Genomic DNA, 18,340 nt, shown 5'->3' on the forward strand with positions numbered 1-18,340 from the left:
GGTGGTGGTGGTGGTAAACCCCTCCTATATCCCCTTGGATGTGGCCTTGGTACTATTAGTTTAGCAGGCAAATGGGTAAGAAGTCCAGATCCAGAAAAGAAAGAAAAGAATTCCCCATCCTGAAAAGAAAGAATCAAGATCCTAGACATGCGCCGCCCTTCCAAAATAAATTCTAGACATAATTCCCTTGAAAATTCGGTTTGTACTAGATGTCACGTTTTAGCTGAGAGAGGCTTGCGTTCTGCTTTCTTTTCTTCTGCGAAATCTGGTCAACAATAACCAAATTTCAACTTTAATAATACATCAATTGTTTTATAAAATAGGAATACTCATTTAACACCAAATTTTGTCAGAATTCCTCCAATTACAAGTACCTAGTTCGTATCTGAAGATTTTCTTGAGAAAGATATGAGGCGAATATATTCTAAGCACAGAATATAGAATACCTCCTTAGGAAAGGGAAGAGAGAATGACAGCAGCCCGTCTCTCAATTTCGTTTGAGGAAAATATTCTGATAGCTGTGTCTCGAGATAAACATACAAATGTTTAATTACATGTGTATAAAACGATGCTATGGACATAGAAATGCTGGGTAATATGTTGCAGAAAATTGCGCTCAAGATTTTCCTCTAAAAGGGGAAATGGAATTTTCACAACTAAGCCTTAAACCATCTGTGGTAGTAATGTAAATTTGGGAAATATCTAGTATTAGTATTTGTGTCGGAGAGAGGAAAAGCTGCCATAAAAAGGAAATTTCAGTCTTAAGGATGCGGTGATAGAATTTTTTACGACGCAGTTCTCTTAAACCAGGATGCTCCTAATAAGTTTTCAGCATGATGTAGCTACTACCCCAAGTAATACACCCACACTTTTCTTTTTATAAACTATGGTTCCATTTTCATATGGTAAGTTCAGTTATAGCAGAAAACAAGTCAGATAAGTCAGACATTAGTTTAGGTAGTAGATATACGACATTTCTTCGACAACATTCTTGGTCCATAATTAAGATGTGAATATTTGAATATTAATCAATACATTCCCCCCCCCCCAGAAAAAACGGTTTAGAGCCTAAAGAGGGTTGGAAACTCCCCAGCTAAAATAAAACTATGCATTCCAAAGCAATGAGCATACTTAGTAAAAACAGAAGTTTTGCTACATTTGTAGTATGACGGGTAGCTGGCCTATTTTGTCCTCCAACCATAGAGACTGAAAATCTTTGTTACACAATTCCACTTAAAAGAGGTGCAAGACTACGTCCATATTAATTTATTTTAAAATTATGCATTTTCAGAGCGAAACCAGACAGTTTCCGATGTAAGGCTTATTGGATTAGGAAGTTGTGTACATCGGTAAAAATCCGTTCCCTCTGTCCTTGTGTATTTCCCCCATAAGTCTCATTTTAGATCTGAGCACCATTTTGCAGAAGGGGCGCACGGGTCTGAAAATTATGACCGTCATGTCCCATTGGCCAAAGGTTTTTACTCCATAAGTTTCAAGTCAATTGGTGAAACAATACTCAAACTTATCTACCGAAAATTTTGTGATAAGAGTGGTAATGAAGAAACTACGGGCCAATTTTGCAACTCCAAAAATACTTACTGAAAATTCTAATATGACTTAGTTAAAAAAAGATACAACTTTCCTACCGTGCTGCTAAAAAGTTGACACTAAAAGGGGCGGAGGAAGGCCGTTGAAGGGGCACTTGACCACTTTAGTTCTCTAGTAATACGGATTGAAATCCTTGCTTGATCGTGCGCCAAACAAGATTCAATATGCATACCTTACCACTGAAAACTTAGCAATAAGAGTGGAAATAGGATGCTCGAGAGGCATAATATTAAGAACTTGTATTCCTTGCAGGATTCTGCATAAAAAAGTGCAACACGCCTACCTTTCAGCTAAGATTTTGGTGTAGAGAGGGGACAGAATCACATAAAATAAAAATCACTATGCTTGGCGGCATATCATAAAAGTTACGCTTCTAACCAAAGGAGTTTGAAGACGCAGCATACGCCTCGTTGACTATAGGGACACTGCGGCAGAGCATACACACTGTTAACCGAAGGCAGTCAGACAAGGACCATGTTCACTTGTTGGACACGTTGTTGGAGATAAAACGTACGCGCTATTGACCATAGGAGTTAGATACGGAGCGTCCGCAATTTCGACGAAATGGGACTGGAAAAAAAGCGTAGACAGTTATAAGCAAAGGGGTCTCAGCCACAACGCACGTGCATTTCACAAAAGAGGATACGTGACTGGTGACCAAAGGGATTTGAAGATGGAGTGTGGATACTGTTTACCAAAGGGAGTGAGGTCGATGACAGATCGACCATACTTTTTTCAGAAACAATTGGAGATGGAGTGTACGAGCTGTTGAAAAAGGGGGTCGATAACAGGGCGTAGGCACTCTTTACTAAAAGGTATCAAGAGACAGAGCGCACGCATAAGAAATATAAACTAGCGAGGGTAATACACGGAAAAAAATGCCCCTAACAAAAGGCTTCCTTATTAACTGTAAGTAAAAACAGGGACAACCAGTGGCGTAACTAGCATGAATGCCACCCAGTGCGGATTCAAAAAGTTCCACCCCCTTTCTGAGTCTAATGAGTAACAACCCTCTTGCATGCCTTGAAACGGACTATTTTAGAAAACGATGGTGATTTTTGTGTAGTGAAACTGAAAGATAAGTAGGGACAACACCATCTTTTTCTGGAGCCCAGTTGCTTCTACATGTGCTTCACTGTTAGCTCCACATCTTCTAACACTACTCAACTGCATGGATTTTTCTTTTGTGAACATGATTCTTACAGCAAAGTAGAAGAGTTATTTGCACAAATAATAAAATATATTAAATGATTGGGTTGCGTCCATGATGTCCTAGGATGAATATAGATTAGTACTGTGAACTCTAAATTTGTGACTCCCACCGTGTGAGATCTCGATTTCTGAGGCGTTTTCTCCATCGTCAGCCTTGACTGCTACTGGCATCTTCTCTCTTGATAGATGGGGTTGGATGGTTCAATTTGGCATGGAGTAGAAGGGATTGATGCTTGAGTATAATGCATAAGCTGTGGAGAGGCGGGTAGTTATATTTGAGTTGGTGAGTCCATATAAAAAGAGTGCAACACGCCTACCTTCTTACTGAGAATTTGGCGAAGAAAGGGGAAGATGGTTGGAGGAATTACAGGCCCATTTAGTGCCACAAATCTTACAGAATAAAAATCCCTATGCTTGGAGGCACATCAAAAAAATTGCACTTCTAACCAAAGAGGTTTGGAGACACCGTGTATGCCTCGTTGACTATACGGACACGATGGCAGAACATACATTTTGTTGACCGAATGTGGTCAGACATGGACCGTGTTCATTGTTTACTAAATAGAGTTGAAGATAGAACGTACACAACATTGACCATAGGACTTATGTACGGAAAGTACGCTCTTTTGACCAAATGGGGTTTAAAAAAAAAGCTTAGACGCTGATGAGCAATGGGGTCCCCGCCAGAACGCACATAAATTTTACAAAAGAGAATCGGAGACGGAGCAAACATACTGTTGAAAAAAGGGATTCGGGAATACTGGATACTGTTTACGAAAGGGAGTGGGGCCCACGAGGGATCGTACATACGTTTTGCCATAGAGATTTGGTACCGGAGCGCGGGCACTTTTGAATAAAGGGGGGTCGATAGCAGGGCGTGTGACACTCTTAAATAAAAGGTGTCGAGAGACAGAGCGCACGCATAGGCAATATCTACTAGCGAGGGTAGGAGACGGAAAAAAATGCCACAAACAAAGGGGTTCCTCATTAACTGCGACACAACCAATGGCGTAAGTAGTGTGAACTTTACTTCGAGCGGACTCTAGAAGTGCCACCCCCTTTCTGATTCTTATGAGTAACCACCCCTCTCCCATACCTTGAAACGGACTATTTTAAAAAACGATATTTCTATGGATTTTTCTTTGTGAACATGATACTTACAACCCAGTGGAACAATATTCAAAAACAATAACAATACTGAATAATTGGATTACATCCATAATGCCCAGGGATGGAAATAAAAAAGTACTGTGAACTCTATGTTTGTGACTCACTGTATGTCGGATCATGGTTTTGGAGGCTTATTTTCCATCGTCAGCCTCGGCTGCTAATTGCATCTTCTTCTCTCTAGACAATTGATATTAGACGGATCGATCTGATACGGAGTAGAAGGTATTGACACTTGAGTGGAGAGTGTGGGATGAGGTAAGGCGGGTATTTATAGTTGGTTTGGTGATGCAAGAATTGGTGTAAATTAGTGTGACGAATTGAGGGTGGGATTTTAAAGTGTAGATGGTCATTGAGTATGCGGTTGGAAGCTCTGGTTAGGTTTTTTGCAAATTCCAAATTTTTCCAATGAATTTAGCTTTCTAACACAAAAGCCTTATAACTCCCAATAAAAAAAAGTAGTAACAAGGCTATCGATGGAAAATACGCCCTTTATCATAGCAGGAATTTGTATGATTGTCCCACATGCTTCAGGTCCTCGAGATTTGATAGTTCCTTGCTTCCTTCAAAGTCGAGCTCTGGAGCTTTATTGGAACAACGTATTTTTTTGCATTAAAGCTTTGGTAGGAGAGCTAGAGGATTCCACGACGAAAGTAAAACAGTTCAAAATAGGGATGATACCTTTTTATTGACAGTGAATAGATATAAAATTATTTAACTGGATATTTCGAACACATATACAGTTAAATAATTTTATATCTAGTCACTGTCAATAAAAAGGTATCATCTCTATTTTGAACTGTTTTACTTTCGTCATGGAAAGGCAGTGTGGTCTTTGAAGTTATCTAAGAGGATTCCACAGTAACAAATCCAAACTTAGTACCAAGAATTTCCACTTCCGAATCCAGACCACACTATACCACAACGTTTCTAACGGTTGTTTCGATATCTTTATAAATCGGAGCTTGATCTTCCGTGGTCCTAATATACTTTAAAAGTGACCCTTCGCTCTTTTGTCCTCTTCTTCTCATCTCTCCGTTCTGCCCGGAGCGGACTGCAGCCCTCTAGTTTCGCCACTGGGGACAACGTAATTATACTTGCAAATTTAGAGTAATATGTTTTAGGGGGCCCAAGCCCACGAGCTTAACCTTGGGCCCTTCAATCCATTGTAATCTATTGGATGAGGGGGAGATGTGTACCCCTCTATATTTAGAAAAATACCCTTTTTGGTATTTCCACTGACAAAATTCGATAAAAATATTCTCCCCCCTAGATTGAAAAAAAATATATTTGATCCTCCAACCCCGAATACTTTTGTAAATTAGAGCGACAATTTCAATCCTACAGAGAGAAAACCCTTGTATGACTCAGATTTAGACAAGGAGCCAATTTGTCCACTATTTGTAGTATGAATTATTAATGAATTTCATTTTTGGACGTCAGTTTGCACAACTAGCCTCGGATTTTATCATAGCTACCATTTTGAAAAAAAAAAAAAAAAAAAAAAAAACGCTATTGCGTTGACAAAGAAGTGCCTAAAAAAAAATGTCCATTCAAATAAAAACATAAATAAAATATAGAAAGCACCAAGTTGCAATGTAAACCACATGATCTAGATTATACAATATTCTGATTTTTCCCATTGCTTTTTAGCTTTCACAAATATATGGATGTAATCATGCGCAGTATATAGCCCCGATACAGAATAATATAATAACTTGAAACAAAAGATAGGGAAATGCAATCAGTTGTGGATACAAAATATTAATGAGCAAAGTAAGTTATCAAACAACATATAACAACTCGTGAACTTTTTTTTTGTATAATTGATTAAAAGAAAAGAAATCCTCTTCGGGAAGTAAAAGAAAAAGTTGAAACTTAAAGCGAATGAAAATGATTCCTTCCCAGTTTACACAAGATATATACACAGAACTAGCTCAAATAAATTGATTCATGATACTTCCCAATGCCTGGTGAATTCTAAAAACTAGCGTTTTATTGAAAGTGAAAAAATGCCCCCCCCCCAAAAAAAAAAAAACAGCTCATAGAAGCAGAAATTCAATAAGTAGGCTTCAAAAAATAAGACTAATTTATATGAGTCCCAATGATCTTTCACTTAGTCATGATATCGAAAACATTAAGCGTACATTATAATTCTAAAAAACAATTTAAGCAAGCTCAGTTTTATGTAAAGGGCAACTTCATAGAATTCAAAAAACAATGGGAAATATCATGAGCCAGTTTATTTCAGCTACTTTTGCAGAAATATCTTGCTTAATCTGCGAAGCATTATTTTTTTTTCAATTTAGGTTTCAACTTCGCTCTTCACTTACACAAGAAAAACTTAGTTTTTTAAATCTAATTTTAGCTCGTCTTTATTTTGTTTCAATATAAAAAATAAACCTCACAAAAAGAGTTTTGTTTAGTTTGCGTGGTGAAACTAAAGAAATCAAAGAAGTCTTTCGTTCAAACATTAAATATTGGTTTTATTTCCCACATCCTTCAACTTTCCCACATGATATGTGCAACTGTGTTATATTTAAGAGTCCGAGGGGCATGTTGCCAACGATATTGCCAACGATAACAAACTGTGCTATTTTCATGAAAATTAAATTATCAAAGGGACATTTTTGCTTAATGCTATTTTTTTTCAAAACGCGTTTTTTTATCTTTAATTACTAAAGGGAGCTGGAAGGGGTAGGATCCAAAAGAGGAGATTGTAGACTTCCGGTTCAGAGCTTTCAACCTTGGAAATTACGATTACAACATGTTATGTCTACCAGCCATCCTTCCAAGAAATGACACCCAAAATTACCATTTTTGGTACCATATGGCACTTTAAGAAAGAGTCATTAAGACAAATTTATAAGAGGGATGTAGACAGAGACAATAACTTTTGAATAAGCCATTACACACCTCTCTGCGATCTTGAGGTAACCTGCTAGTCTTGAAAAAAGAAGAAGAAATGTATACGGAGGTGGACGCTAAGCGTGTAAAAAGGCGGTTTTCTCCGTTTTTCAAGATAGGGACTCAAAACCTCAAAGGTGAAGATTTTAAACCACGAAAACACCATTGGTTACCTTGACATTTTGACCCATTTTGGGTGAAAATAGATGTTTCGTTGGAAAAAAGCAGGAAACGCCACTTTGCTGTGGCACGATTTTTGTGCCACAAAATACTTAAAAGTGCTTAAAAAGTCTGCTGGTTTTATCAATAACCTTGGAAATCATTGCAACATTTATGTCATTGTCAGTTGGCGATTTATAAATAAACAAAGAACTCATTACGGCATTCATATCATGCTGTAGAGCTTTATCTACATAATGTAGCACCGTTTCTCAAGATGTGTAGGGTTCGACACCCCTTGTTTAAGATCTGAAACCATGGCAAACCAAATGATTATCTTAGAATTTCCATTCCCTGTCATTTTGACCCTCTTTGGTCAAAATTGATGCTTAATGGCAGAAAATGCTACTTTGTTGGGGCAGGATCTCTTTTCTTTCATTAAAAAGGGAACTAGATATTACAATTTGTGGTTAGATATGCCACCTCCCAATATTTTACGACCACCCTTTGCAATCACCACAGGGGATCTTTCATCCCAGGCGGTGAAAGCACTTCAGAACTAAAGTGCTGCAGCACTTCATGGGGATTGGTACCAAAGGTCTCGTTTTCACAATTGACTTTTTACACTCTTTGCAAGTCCAGAAACAAATCAATAGCCTATTATAATTTATTAATTTCCAATTTTGAAAATAAGAATTAGCGTAAAATAAACGTCAGATAAATGTTCAAAACGAAATCAGAAGAATTTCTCGCCCTGGGATCTCACACATGGATCTCAAAAACTAACAAATATAAAGTTGAAACAATAGGGAAAATCTTTTCAAGACAGCATAGCTTTTGAGACAGCTCAAAAATTAGCATAGCTTTTTTTTTTTTTAACATGTTATCAAGTCCAGGAGATACTAATTCGAATTGTGTCTAAATTTTATTTTAGCAAGCAAGAACACAATATAATTAAGTCCTTACCATTTATTCGTAAACACAATAAAAATTAAAACAAATTAGTTAAGAAAATTCTCAGACAGAATGCAAATAATTAATTGACAGTTTTTGCAAATTAATTCTACTATATGACAAGTTTTCTCACGGAAAGTATATACAGTTTTCCTCCATACTAGAGAGAGAAAAAAAAACGACAGCACATTCTTAGAGGTAATTCCTGATAACTAATTCTCATAGTTTATTTGTCTTCCGGGAAACCCGTGAGAAAATGAAACACCTTAAATTCTTAGAAAAAAAGCATAAAGGATAAACTTGCCAGCGCGGTTTTTAGAATAATTCGAAATTTCTGGTACACTTTTGTAAATTCTGATTGTATTCGGCAGGTCAAGATTCACTTTCAAATTTCCGAATTTATGTTTCAGTCAGCTCTTAATGATAAGAAAAGAAAATCAAGAAGAAGGAATGTTTCGCTGAGCACGAACTCAACACACCAATAAATATCAACAAATTTGAAAATAATCATCACACCTGGATACGAAAGCGATTAAAATCGGTTTCAGAGAGAGGATGAAAATGCGAGAGAGTGTGAGAGAGAGAGAGAGAGAGAGAGAGAGAGAGAGAGAGAGAGAGAGAGAGAGAGAGAGAGAGAGAGATGAAAATAAAATTGATGGCATACATATTTCGAATTAATGACAAATAGTGTATGAGTGTACACATTTGAGTATTTCAAGATGCATTTTGATAACAACATGTGTACCAAGAAAATCTTCTTTGTATCGCAAATCTGAATATACAAATATCATTAAGTTTAAAGTTAAGCACCAAAAGTTACGAACCTGAGAAATTTTGCCTTATTTCCAAAAAAGGGGCAAAGCACCCGCAAAAGGGTAAGGGAACTTAAATGAAAAAATTACAACGTCAAACTCCGCACATCAAACAACGTCAATATTTTAAAAAAGTAGAATTTTGCATTTTATCGAGAAGAAAGGTCACGGATACGTGTTTATTTCTTCTTTTTTCCACAAGTGATCGTAACAAATCAATGACCCTAGCAAATGGGAAAAGGCTCATTCGAATGGAAATCAGACGATCTAGCACACTTTCAAGGAAGCAAAAAAAAGATTCTGCCACGGGAGGGTGGTGTTTACAGCCACTCTTTGTTGAAAACAACAAATGGTACAAAAGGCGACAAAAAGCCATTGAGTGATAATACTGAGATAGCCAATTGATTTAAAAGTATCGGAAAACCATTAATTGAGCAATCCAGCTTTGGAGACAATAGCGCCACGCGGTGGCACATTGGTCCCTAAAGATGAACAAACTCCTTAAAAAAACAAATGGTTCATTAGGTACTTGTTTTAAAGCAAGTTGATTAATTTGAGGCTTCGTAAAATTTCGAACAGCGGAGTATAATTCCACATCAGCCAATGTAAAAGGGGGTCAGTGGGTGTTAATGTGGCTGCAGAGTGTGTTTGAACATCAAAAATACGTTTTTATGCCAAAATTCCTACCTCTTCGTAAGCCTTCAGATAAAAGTGAATTCGGGGGATGGGGATAGGGAGTAAAAAGTATTCAATTACCCCCTCCCCCTTTATTCTTACGATTTTTTAAGACTATGCCTGTAATATTTTTCTAATGAAGTTAAAGAATATCCAAACAATTACGGATTTAATCTCTGATCTCCCTTCCCAAGCACTCAGCACATAGCAGGTTTGTATATATTTAATCCTCTAAAAAAATCTTTCCCAACTTTTCCCCAGTCATTATATTCCCGCTTTTATTGTGTTGTTATTTAATTCAGTAATAACCAGGAGTGTTCCAATGCATATATCTCTAAAATGTCTAATTTACGCATTGACATAATAATCGTTGTATTCTTTAATTTGAAGTCATAGGGTGAAAATTCAACAATTTCAATGGAATTGAAAAAGTTTGACGTGAATTCAATTCTTCCTTCCTGTTTATCCTTTACAGAAGCTAACATAACAGGTTCCCTATTCGACTGTAATTTCTAATATATCTAAATTACGTAAGAGCCAAATTATCGAGTTATTCTTCAGTTTAAATAACATTTTGGTTTGTAATTCAATGTAATTTTTGCCGTTTCTTGTTCCAACCCTTTTTCTTTAGCTGCTCAGAGTCAATAGTCATCCTATGTAATTCTGCACGAGTCATACATACTAAAAACTACTTCTTCCTTCCTGTTTATCCTTCACAGGCTCACACACGCTAAACTAATACATCCCTTCACTCGATCGTAATTATCCGTTGTCTTGTATCTCAAGGAACTATCTCAAGGAACTGGATGCGTTATTAAGATCAGTGGATGATGTTCATTCTTAAACGGCAATTTTGAAATTCCATAATATGAACGCAACATTTCTTAATTTCGTACCATGATTGACGATCCTTAGATAACTATACTAGTCTATTTTTAAAACAGCATCCAGGGACAAAAAAGTTCAAGAATAACCAGTATATTTTATTTTCTCATATATTGCACAAAAGCGTCAAAAAAGGAATGTAACCAACCAAAGACAAAGTTAAAAATTGAATGATATCCCCCAATCCTCCTCTATTGCTGTCCGACTCTTCTCTCTTCAATATCTACTTGTCCGATCACTTAGTCCTACTTCAAAGGGCAATAAGATGCCCCATGCTAGCTAGACGAGGGTTTTTACTACCTACTTGAGGCACCCAGTACTTTAAAAACGATAAACATTATTAAATTTTACTTAATCATGAAGTATCCAAATACGAATAAAAGAGACAAGTAAGAAAATAAAACTGCTTACTTCAAAAACGCCCTCCACTGTGTTAAAAAATGGTCCGATACAACAAATAGATCGCCGTAGAATTGAGACGGAATGGGACGATTTTTCCCTCGGAATAAATCATTCAACATTTCTTTTTGTTTCTCAGCTATGGCTTTCCGTGTTTCTTTTACATTTTCTTCTTGCGACGAAAATTCCTGAGAAAAAGAAATTATGATTGTCACGACCTATTCGATATATTGTTTGAATAACTTTCTCTTAATGCTTTCACTGTTTATTGAATATGAACATTAAATATGAGCTTGAATTAATTTTCTATTCTGAGTGCGCAGTTATTAATAAAAAAAATAGGCGCACACTACTTAATGTTGAAGTGTGTAGAAGAGGTTCTTTTCAGGGGAGACGAGGCTGTGTTACTCCATAAAAACGATAGTCTTTATTGGACCAAGTGACCGTTTTACGTTTGTAATTTTTTTTTAGTATTAATAAATGATTGACTGATTAATTGATATTCCTCGATGTCTCGATCTTGCTTTAGTGTTACTTTAGCAGTGAACACTATGCATTAGTGTTCCTAAAACAAATATCTGAAATGAGAGAGGGTGGAGCCTCAAACAGTCCTTAAAAAGGGAAGTTCACTACCCCTCCCCTATACAATGCATATGTGTTTGTTAGTTGGGGAGATAAAGCTGAAATGTCGCCAAATAAAGATTTGTAACCAAGACTTTCGTACATAAGTTCTTAATTTTGGAAGCAATAGTGGCGAACATGTTGGTTCCATTTACTAGGGAAATTATGACCGCCAAAGTGCACTCCATAGAATACGAAACAAAAAAGAAATTTTACTTAAAAATAAGGAGCAAGATTGAAACTTAAAACGAACACAAAAATACCACTTCTAAACCTATGCAAAATATACCAATAATGTTAGTTCAAATAAGGTCAATTAATGGCGCCAAAATTAGAGCTTCACTGCATACACAAAATAGTGCTGATTTTTTTTTTATAAAAAAATCATTTGAGACTGAATGGGTCGGAAAGTAGAAAATAAAATATTTTAGAATTTGATTTGAATTCGCTTGGTTTGATTTTTCCGACACGAGCCCAATTTAAAGTAAGGCTCTCCTTCTGGTTTTAGAATGTGTAATTTGGTTTTAGAATCGCAAAATTTTGTAATTTTGGTTTTAGAATGTGTAACTCTCTTGATAGAGTTAGAACCATAGACAAACTTCAGAAAAACATAACTTGAAATTCTCCATACTGTATATAGAAATAGCTGGAGTTTATAATATGTTTATTAGTTCTTGATCGCGAGTAATGCAAAGGTGCATTTCTACAGTTTAAAACTTCACATTATTAATTTCAACAAATTACACATCACATATAAAATGTCACTATTGATATTGGGCCTGGTGAGAAAAATGTACTACCAATCACAAGTTTCTTTTTTTATTTTTATACAGCTTAATGAAATTTGGTTACTAAAATAGTTTCCTTCTTTCATTAGATATTAAATAGAGCTTAAATTGTATATGAAAATTTATAAATATAATGTCTGATAGAAGACTAATGAAAGCCTTAAAAACTATTTGGCTATTTTCTATAGGTTGTCCAATGAAATATTTTTCATTGCTTTAATATATAGTATTTGTGTTTTTAGTAAAGCGCTAGTTTTGCATAGTTCTAAGATTATAGGGAAATGTCAGCAGTCAGTTCTCTAAGAAAAGCTTTCTTTTTGTTGTTAATCCTTGCCTGTTTTTCAAGAGGATAGCACAATTCCCTTAGTTCAAACTCGAGACTCGTATACTCTTTGGGGCTCCACCATACAGTTTTGTAGTTCTGAAGTTCAGAATTAATTTGTTAGAAGTTATGAAAGTGTTGATTCTAGCGCATCTGCAATTATAGGTCTATAGGCCGTAAGCCCTTTTGGGTAATAAGCAGCATAGCTATCATCTGTGTAAAAACGTTTTGCATTTTGCATTAAGCAGGCAGAAACAGTGGTTCAATAGCTCAGAATTTTTAGATTGACCTAGAACTGTAGAATTTGCAAAAATTTTGATAGAGTGCAGAACTTGACGGGACCTTCCGCTAGATGAAAAACATAAAATCATACGCAATAATGTACATTGACTTTCATCAGTATTTTGAAAACCTATTTTGCAAAATTCCCCCTCCCTTCAAATAGGCTCATGTGTGCTTGCGATTTCCTCATTATAAGCTACTCTAGGACGTATGCATTTGAGGATTTCCTAGAGGAACGCTAACCCCAGGATGAGTGAAATATAAAAATCGAGGAACTCAGTTGTGAATAATCCCAAAAGACATGTTTGGTACTTAAATTCCCAAGATATCGTTTAGTCTTGGGTCTCCCGAGATCATTGTACCCCTCATACCGCCATTTTGTCATATTTCGAATTTTGACTCCCTGACAATACATGGCTCCTATGCTAACAGAATAAGGTAACAGAATAAGCTGACCAGTTTTCTATCCCCAGCCTGCTCTTAAAACGTCAAGATGCTAAATTAGCTCTTTAAAAAAAAAAAAAAAACAAAACAAAAAAACAAAAGGAAACAAAATGTATACGGCAAAATCGGTTAAAAGCTGGCATTACCAATAACAACAGTTTCTTAAATAATGATTTTAAGGGCATAAAAAGGTAAGGTCATATGTAGTTTGACTTTGATATCTGGAAACTCAAAATTTTTAAATTAGACCACTGAATCTGCTTTAGCCGGGGATTTCTGGTAAGTGCACATATATGGTCTTTGTAGCTGATGGAGCTGACATCGCAAATAAATGAAGCCAAGCCAATGGTCTTTCAATCTCACTCGCAAGGACGTATGCAGATAAGGCGGGAAGCGGGAGGAGGAGACGGTCGATAGAGCCCACCATTCCTCCGAAATCCTAAAATGTTTTCGATCTTCCTAACAGTTGACTACAACTTTCATATGGTTGCCAGACGTTTAAGTACGATTTCCCCCAGACCAGAGTTTCGATTTGGGAAGTTGGTTGCATTGGAAACGTCTTTTTAGCCAATATAAAAAAAGGGTGAGTCCTAAGAGAGCCATTGCTGGCCGATGGGGCGTAAGATCGTTGTTAAAGTTGCTGAGTCTTTTCTACAGGGACAAGTAGCAAACCTGTCGTCCTTTTAGCCAGCATATAGTAAAAATTAAAAAATGCACCGTTTTATGAGACTTTTTTCATTTTTTGGGAGAAAAGGGCTTAATATGACATCCCTTCTGCGTAAAAACTTTTTTTCAATTTAGGTTTAGAGTAACAGGAGGTGGCTATTCTAAGCTCTGGATTTGGATCAACTTTCTGTTTGGCTCTACTTAACCAAATACACAAAGAAATATGAATTCATCTTTCTAAGCTTAAAGTCATTAACTTTTAGAAATTAACTTAATTTTCTGAAAAAAGCAACGTGAGAAACTTATTAACATACGGTTTTTCATTCAAGCATTTTCTAACTTGTTGACTCACACGAAGCACTGCAATTACCGAAAGCGACAAAAAGAACCGCAAAACCTTTCTTGTCCATCCTATTTTGTAACAATTTAAGCATTTTCAAAGGATGCGTAAAGTAATTGCAAAACAAGTATTGTATTTTTTGCAACAATAACAAGACAACATGATTTAACCCGTTGTGGGTGCGGGTAAAAGGGTTAAACCAAAGGAGCCACAATAAACAAAATTAATAGTCCATTTAGGGTTTAAAATTTGTGCATATACAATCTAGACTGACCCTAATTTTAACAAAGGTAAAACAGAAACGGTTGTGTCTCGAAATAAAACTGCAGAAAAAAATAAGCCCTGTTTACATTTGTATAAAACAATTTAACATAAAAACTATAACCTTATAAAAGACGGAAATTTATCAGTCTTGGACAAAATAAAAACCCTAATTGAAGACTTATAGGAAAGATTTATAGGCAGAACAGTGCTTCTCAGTGTGACTCTTCAAAAAAAATTAATCCCCTAATTACAATTTTCTTATCAACTTAAAATGTTTAAAATTTTGTCAACAAATCAGAACAAGTTAAAAATCTAACAATCCGTGCTAATTATTTTTGAGCCCCGATAAAAGTAGTTATCCCGATAACCACTTCTCGAATCAATTGAGTGATATATCATATGAAAACAAAAGTATGTGAAGAAAGTGGAGAAAGCATTAAAATATGAACTAAGGAGGTGTGAAGTGGAGGCCATGGATAAAATTGCCGAGGACCTGGAAGATGCAGCTAGACGGCATAATAGTGAAATATTGTACTGGCATGTTAATAAATTGAGAGGGAGTAGTAAATCCAGACCTGTTGAAGATAGAACGGGGCCACAATTAGTGATCAAGAAAGACTTAAAGAGAGATGGGCAGAACATCTTGAGAATGTGCTAAACCGAGAGTTGAAGGAAAAGATACAGAGGAAAATGAAAAAGTTTTTGATACCTTGGATGTGATGGAGGATCTGTTTTGTGAGGAAGAATTAGCGACAGCACTAAATGGACCAAAAAATAAAAAGGCTCCAAGTGCTGATAGTGTGGTAAATAAGTTTCTTAAATACGGCGGATCTGAGGTTAGAAATAAGCTACTGAAGATTACGAATATGATTTCAGAAAAAAGGGAAGTACCTAGTAATTTTAGGAAAACCTAAGTTAAACCACTGTATAAGAAAGGTGATAAGAGTGAGTGCGGTAATTATCAAGGCATTAGTCTGGAATCTGTATGTAGCATACTACTTAGTAAAATGATACTTTTTAGACTTAGAGATGCTGCAGAAAAAAGTTTAAAAGGTCTTATCCTTGTATGGTATACCAGACAAATAGATTAAAGTGACTAGTATTATATACGAAAATAACACTGCTGTGGTTATGGTAGGAAATGAGGTTAGCAGCTGGTTTTGCATTAAATCAGGAGTTAAGCAAGATTGTGTTCTATTCCTCCTTTATATGGATCATTTTGATGTACTTTGTCTTTAGGAGCACAGGAAAGGTATTGGGAGACCACGGAATCAAATGGGGAGGAAAAACTCTCCTGGACTTAGATTATGCTGATGATTTAAGCAACCTAGATGAAAGTGTGAGCAAAAAGAATGAACTTTTAGACGTTTTGTGAGTTCAGGATGCTAGAATAGGCTTGAAAATTAATGTTAAGAAGACTAAGTCACTAAGGCTAAGAATATGTGAAGATGAAAGGTGATTCTGGGTAACGAAAAGATTGATCAGGTGGGCGGCCTCACTTAACTTGTTAGTATTATTAGTACAGACAGTGGGAGCAGTGAAGATGTTATAAGTAGAATAGCCTAGACTCAGGGTGCTTTTTCACAGTTAAAAAAAAAAATTGGAAGAATAGGAAGATAAGTCTGCAAAACAAGATTAGAATATTAGAAGTTACAGCGATAACAGTAATCAAATGTGGGTCTGAAGCACGGGCGCTCCGAAAAGCGGATGAAGAGTTTCTAGATGTTTTCCAGAGAAATTGCCTACGGGTTGTTCTGGGTACCGAGTTGTCTGACCGTTTTTCAAACAGTAGGCTATACATAAAATGTGGCTCGATCCTTCTTTCTAGGGCTATAATGAAAGAAAGGTTGAGATGGCTAGGGCACGTTGTGTGGATGAAGGATGACATATTTCCAAATATTTTCCTTTTCGGCCATCTGTCTAGGGCTAAACGGAAAGTAGATTGTCCTCGTCTGGGGTGGGAGGACACCATAAAGAAAGATTTAAAGGAAACGGGAACTTGCTGGGAGGGTTTCAAAGAGGAAGCCTTGAATCGATTGCGATGGAGGTGGAGTGTGCCTAGCTGTTTTGGTCTCAGGCGGCTTGGTGCTGAGACGACTTGTTAGTAGTAGTATTGCTTTTCTTTCCTTTTTACATTTCGTTTCTATTCCATTTCTATTCAAAAATTATTCTTTACTCAAAGATTCAACCAATTTTTATTTTTTGTTAGAAGTTTTAGAAAATGATAATTTTGTCTAACGTAATAACAATTTAATTGATTGTCTCAACGTCTTTACTATATATTGTGTCTGATCATATTTCGAACGCTAAAACTGGTTTGTGTAATTAAAAACCACATTTAAGCTAAGACTACTTATGTTTTTGTAAATTATTGTTATTACCGATGGCCCTCCCTCGCTGTTTGTAATTTTGCTTCAGCAAAGTTTCTACAGTTTGTTTGTCGTGCATTTTGCAGAAGTATTATTTAACTTTTTATTGTTTTTTTAGCTTATTCGCTACCATGTCGTCACTCTTATTAACTATTCTGTATCTATATGTGATTATTTATTATTGATTTTAAAACCATCCACCTTATTCTTTTTTCTAATCTTAAAAATAAAGGTTCAGCTATTATGAGAAACAGAAATTCTAGAAATTCAGATTCTAAGTGCATTGACACTTTAAGATTTTTAATCCCTTTTGGAATCACTGTGACTCTTTTTTTAAGTTTTTACCAAGACTTCCTTTTGTTCCTTTACGCCTTCAGACAAGGATTAAGACCCTTAATCTTACTAAGTCCAAAATCATACAAATTTGTAAATAATTAGATTTTAGCAATTAAACTATGTAAACAAAAAATTTTCACATTCGTTTTTTTTAGTGTTTGTATTGTATCGGATTAACGACGCTTCTTGATTACTAATTCTTGCGTTAGCCCTACAGTGTGTTGCTACAGCCGGGTTCGAAAAAGCAGAACACCATCACTACTGTGTAGTCGCAACACAGTATTTTTTAATGGCATACTTCATTGCTTTATATTCCTGTATATATATTTTAAATTCCTAATTTTGCAGTTTCTGTATCAAAAGAACCCTTTTGTCATTGGTGCCACAAGTTCCCAAGATTGTGTTGGAGCATAAAAAGAAATATAAAAAACTGTTCAATTGATAAGATAAAAACTGCTCAATTGATCAGATAAAAAAGAAATTTCAAACGAGTTAATCATTTTCATTTAGGAAAATTCTGCTGCTAACAAAAGAGCAGTTTGCCGGTTCTTTCGAGAATCAAAATTCCTTATTTTTAAACTGGAGCCCAACAAATTCCAACAATTTTTTTACTTTACTTCTTTGAGAATACAAAAAAAAGAAAAGAAAAGGTTTACAATGCTGTTATTAAAGATGAAACTTACCTTGCATTGCTTGCAAGCTTCTGCGTCACCTCGAAATTCTTTTTCCTCGGGAAAATAATTTTTTAAAATAGACCAGCATTCAGAGGTTATTAATTTTCTTTTGCTATCATCTGAACAGAGCATCCCTGGAAGAAAAACAAAGATAATGCGTACATACGTCAATAAAGCTTTAAACATATATCATTTGTCAATCAGTCCATAATTTAATTTTACCGCTTAATCAACTGACTACATCATGCACTTATGAAGTTATTTACTCTGGGAGGGGGGATTGAAAAATACCAAAAAGTGAATTACAAAGTGATTATGATTTTCTTTTATAAATTGCAGATTTAGAGTGAAGGGACACTAGCACATCCAGGCATACCTGTCGAGGCTACCTCAGTGGTGTCCCTTATACTTCTAGTAGATCTTCATCAGTTAATTCAGTCTCGTTTAACGTTTCAC

The 18,340-nt window shown here is 35.8% G+C and overlaps 1 protein-coding gene across 1 annotated transcript in view; it reads right to left on the reverse strand.

Moving 5' to 3' along the window:
- LOC136030303 (ubiquitin carboxyl-terminal hydrolase 48-like) overlaps window positions 1–18,340 on the reverse strand; it is a 250,597-nt gene that overhangs the window by 131,647 nt on the left and 100,610 nt on the right. Inside the window, exons 14-15 of the mRNA XM_065709189.1 lie at window positions 17,894–18,018; window positions 10,791–10,966 (exon numbers count right to left, since the gene is read on the reverse strand). Of these exons, the coding sequence (XP_065565261.1) occupies window positions 10,791–10,966; window positions 17,894–18,018 (301 nt within the window). The remainder of the gene's footprint in view (window positions 1–10,790; window positions 10,967–17,893; window positions 18,019–18,340) is intronic.

This window comes from Artemia franciscana, chromosome 8 (genome assembly GCF_032884065.1).
Source record: "Artemia franciscana chromosome 8, ASM3288406v1, whole genome shotgun sequence".
NCBI classification, from domain to species: Eukaryota; Metazoa; Arthropoda; class Branchiopoda; order Anostraca; family Artemiidae; genus Artemia; species Artemia franciscana.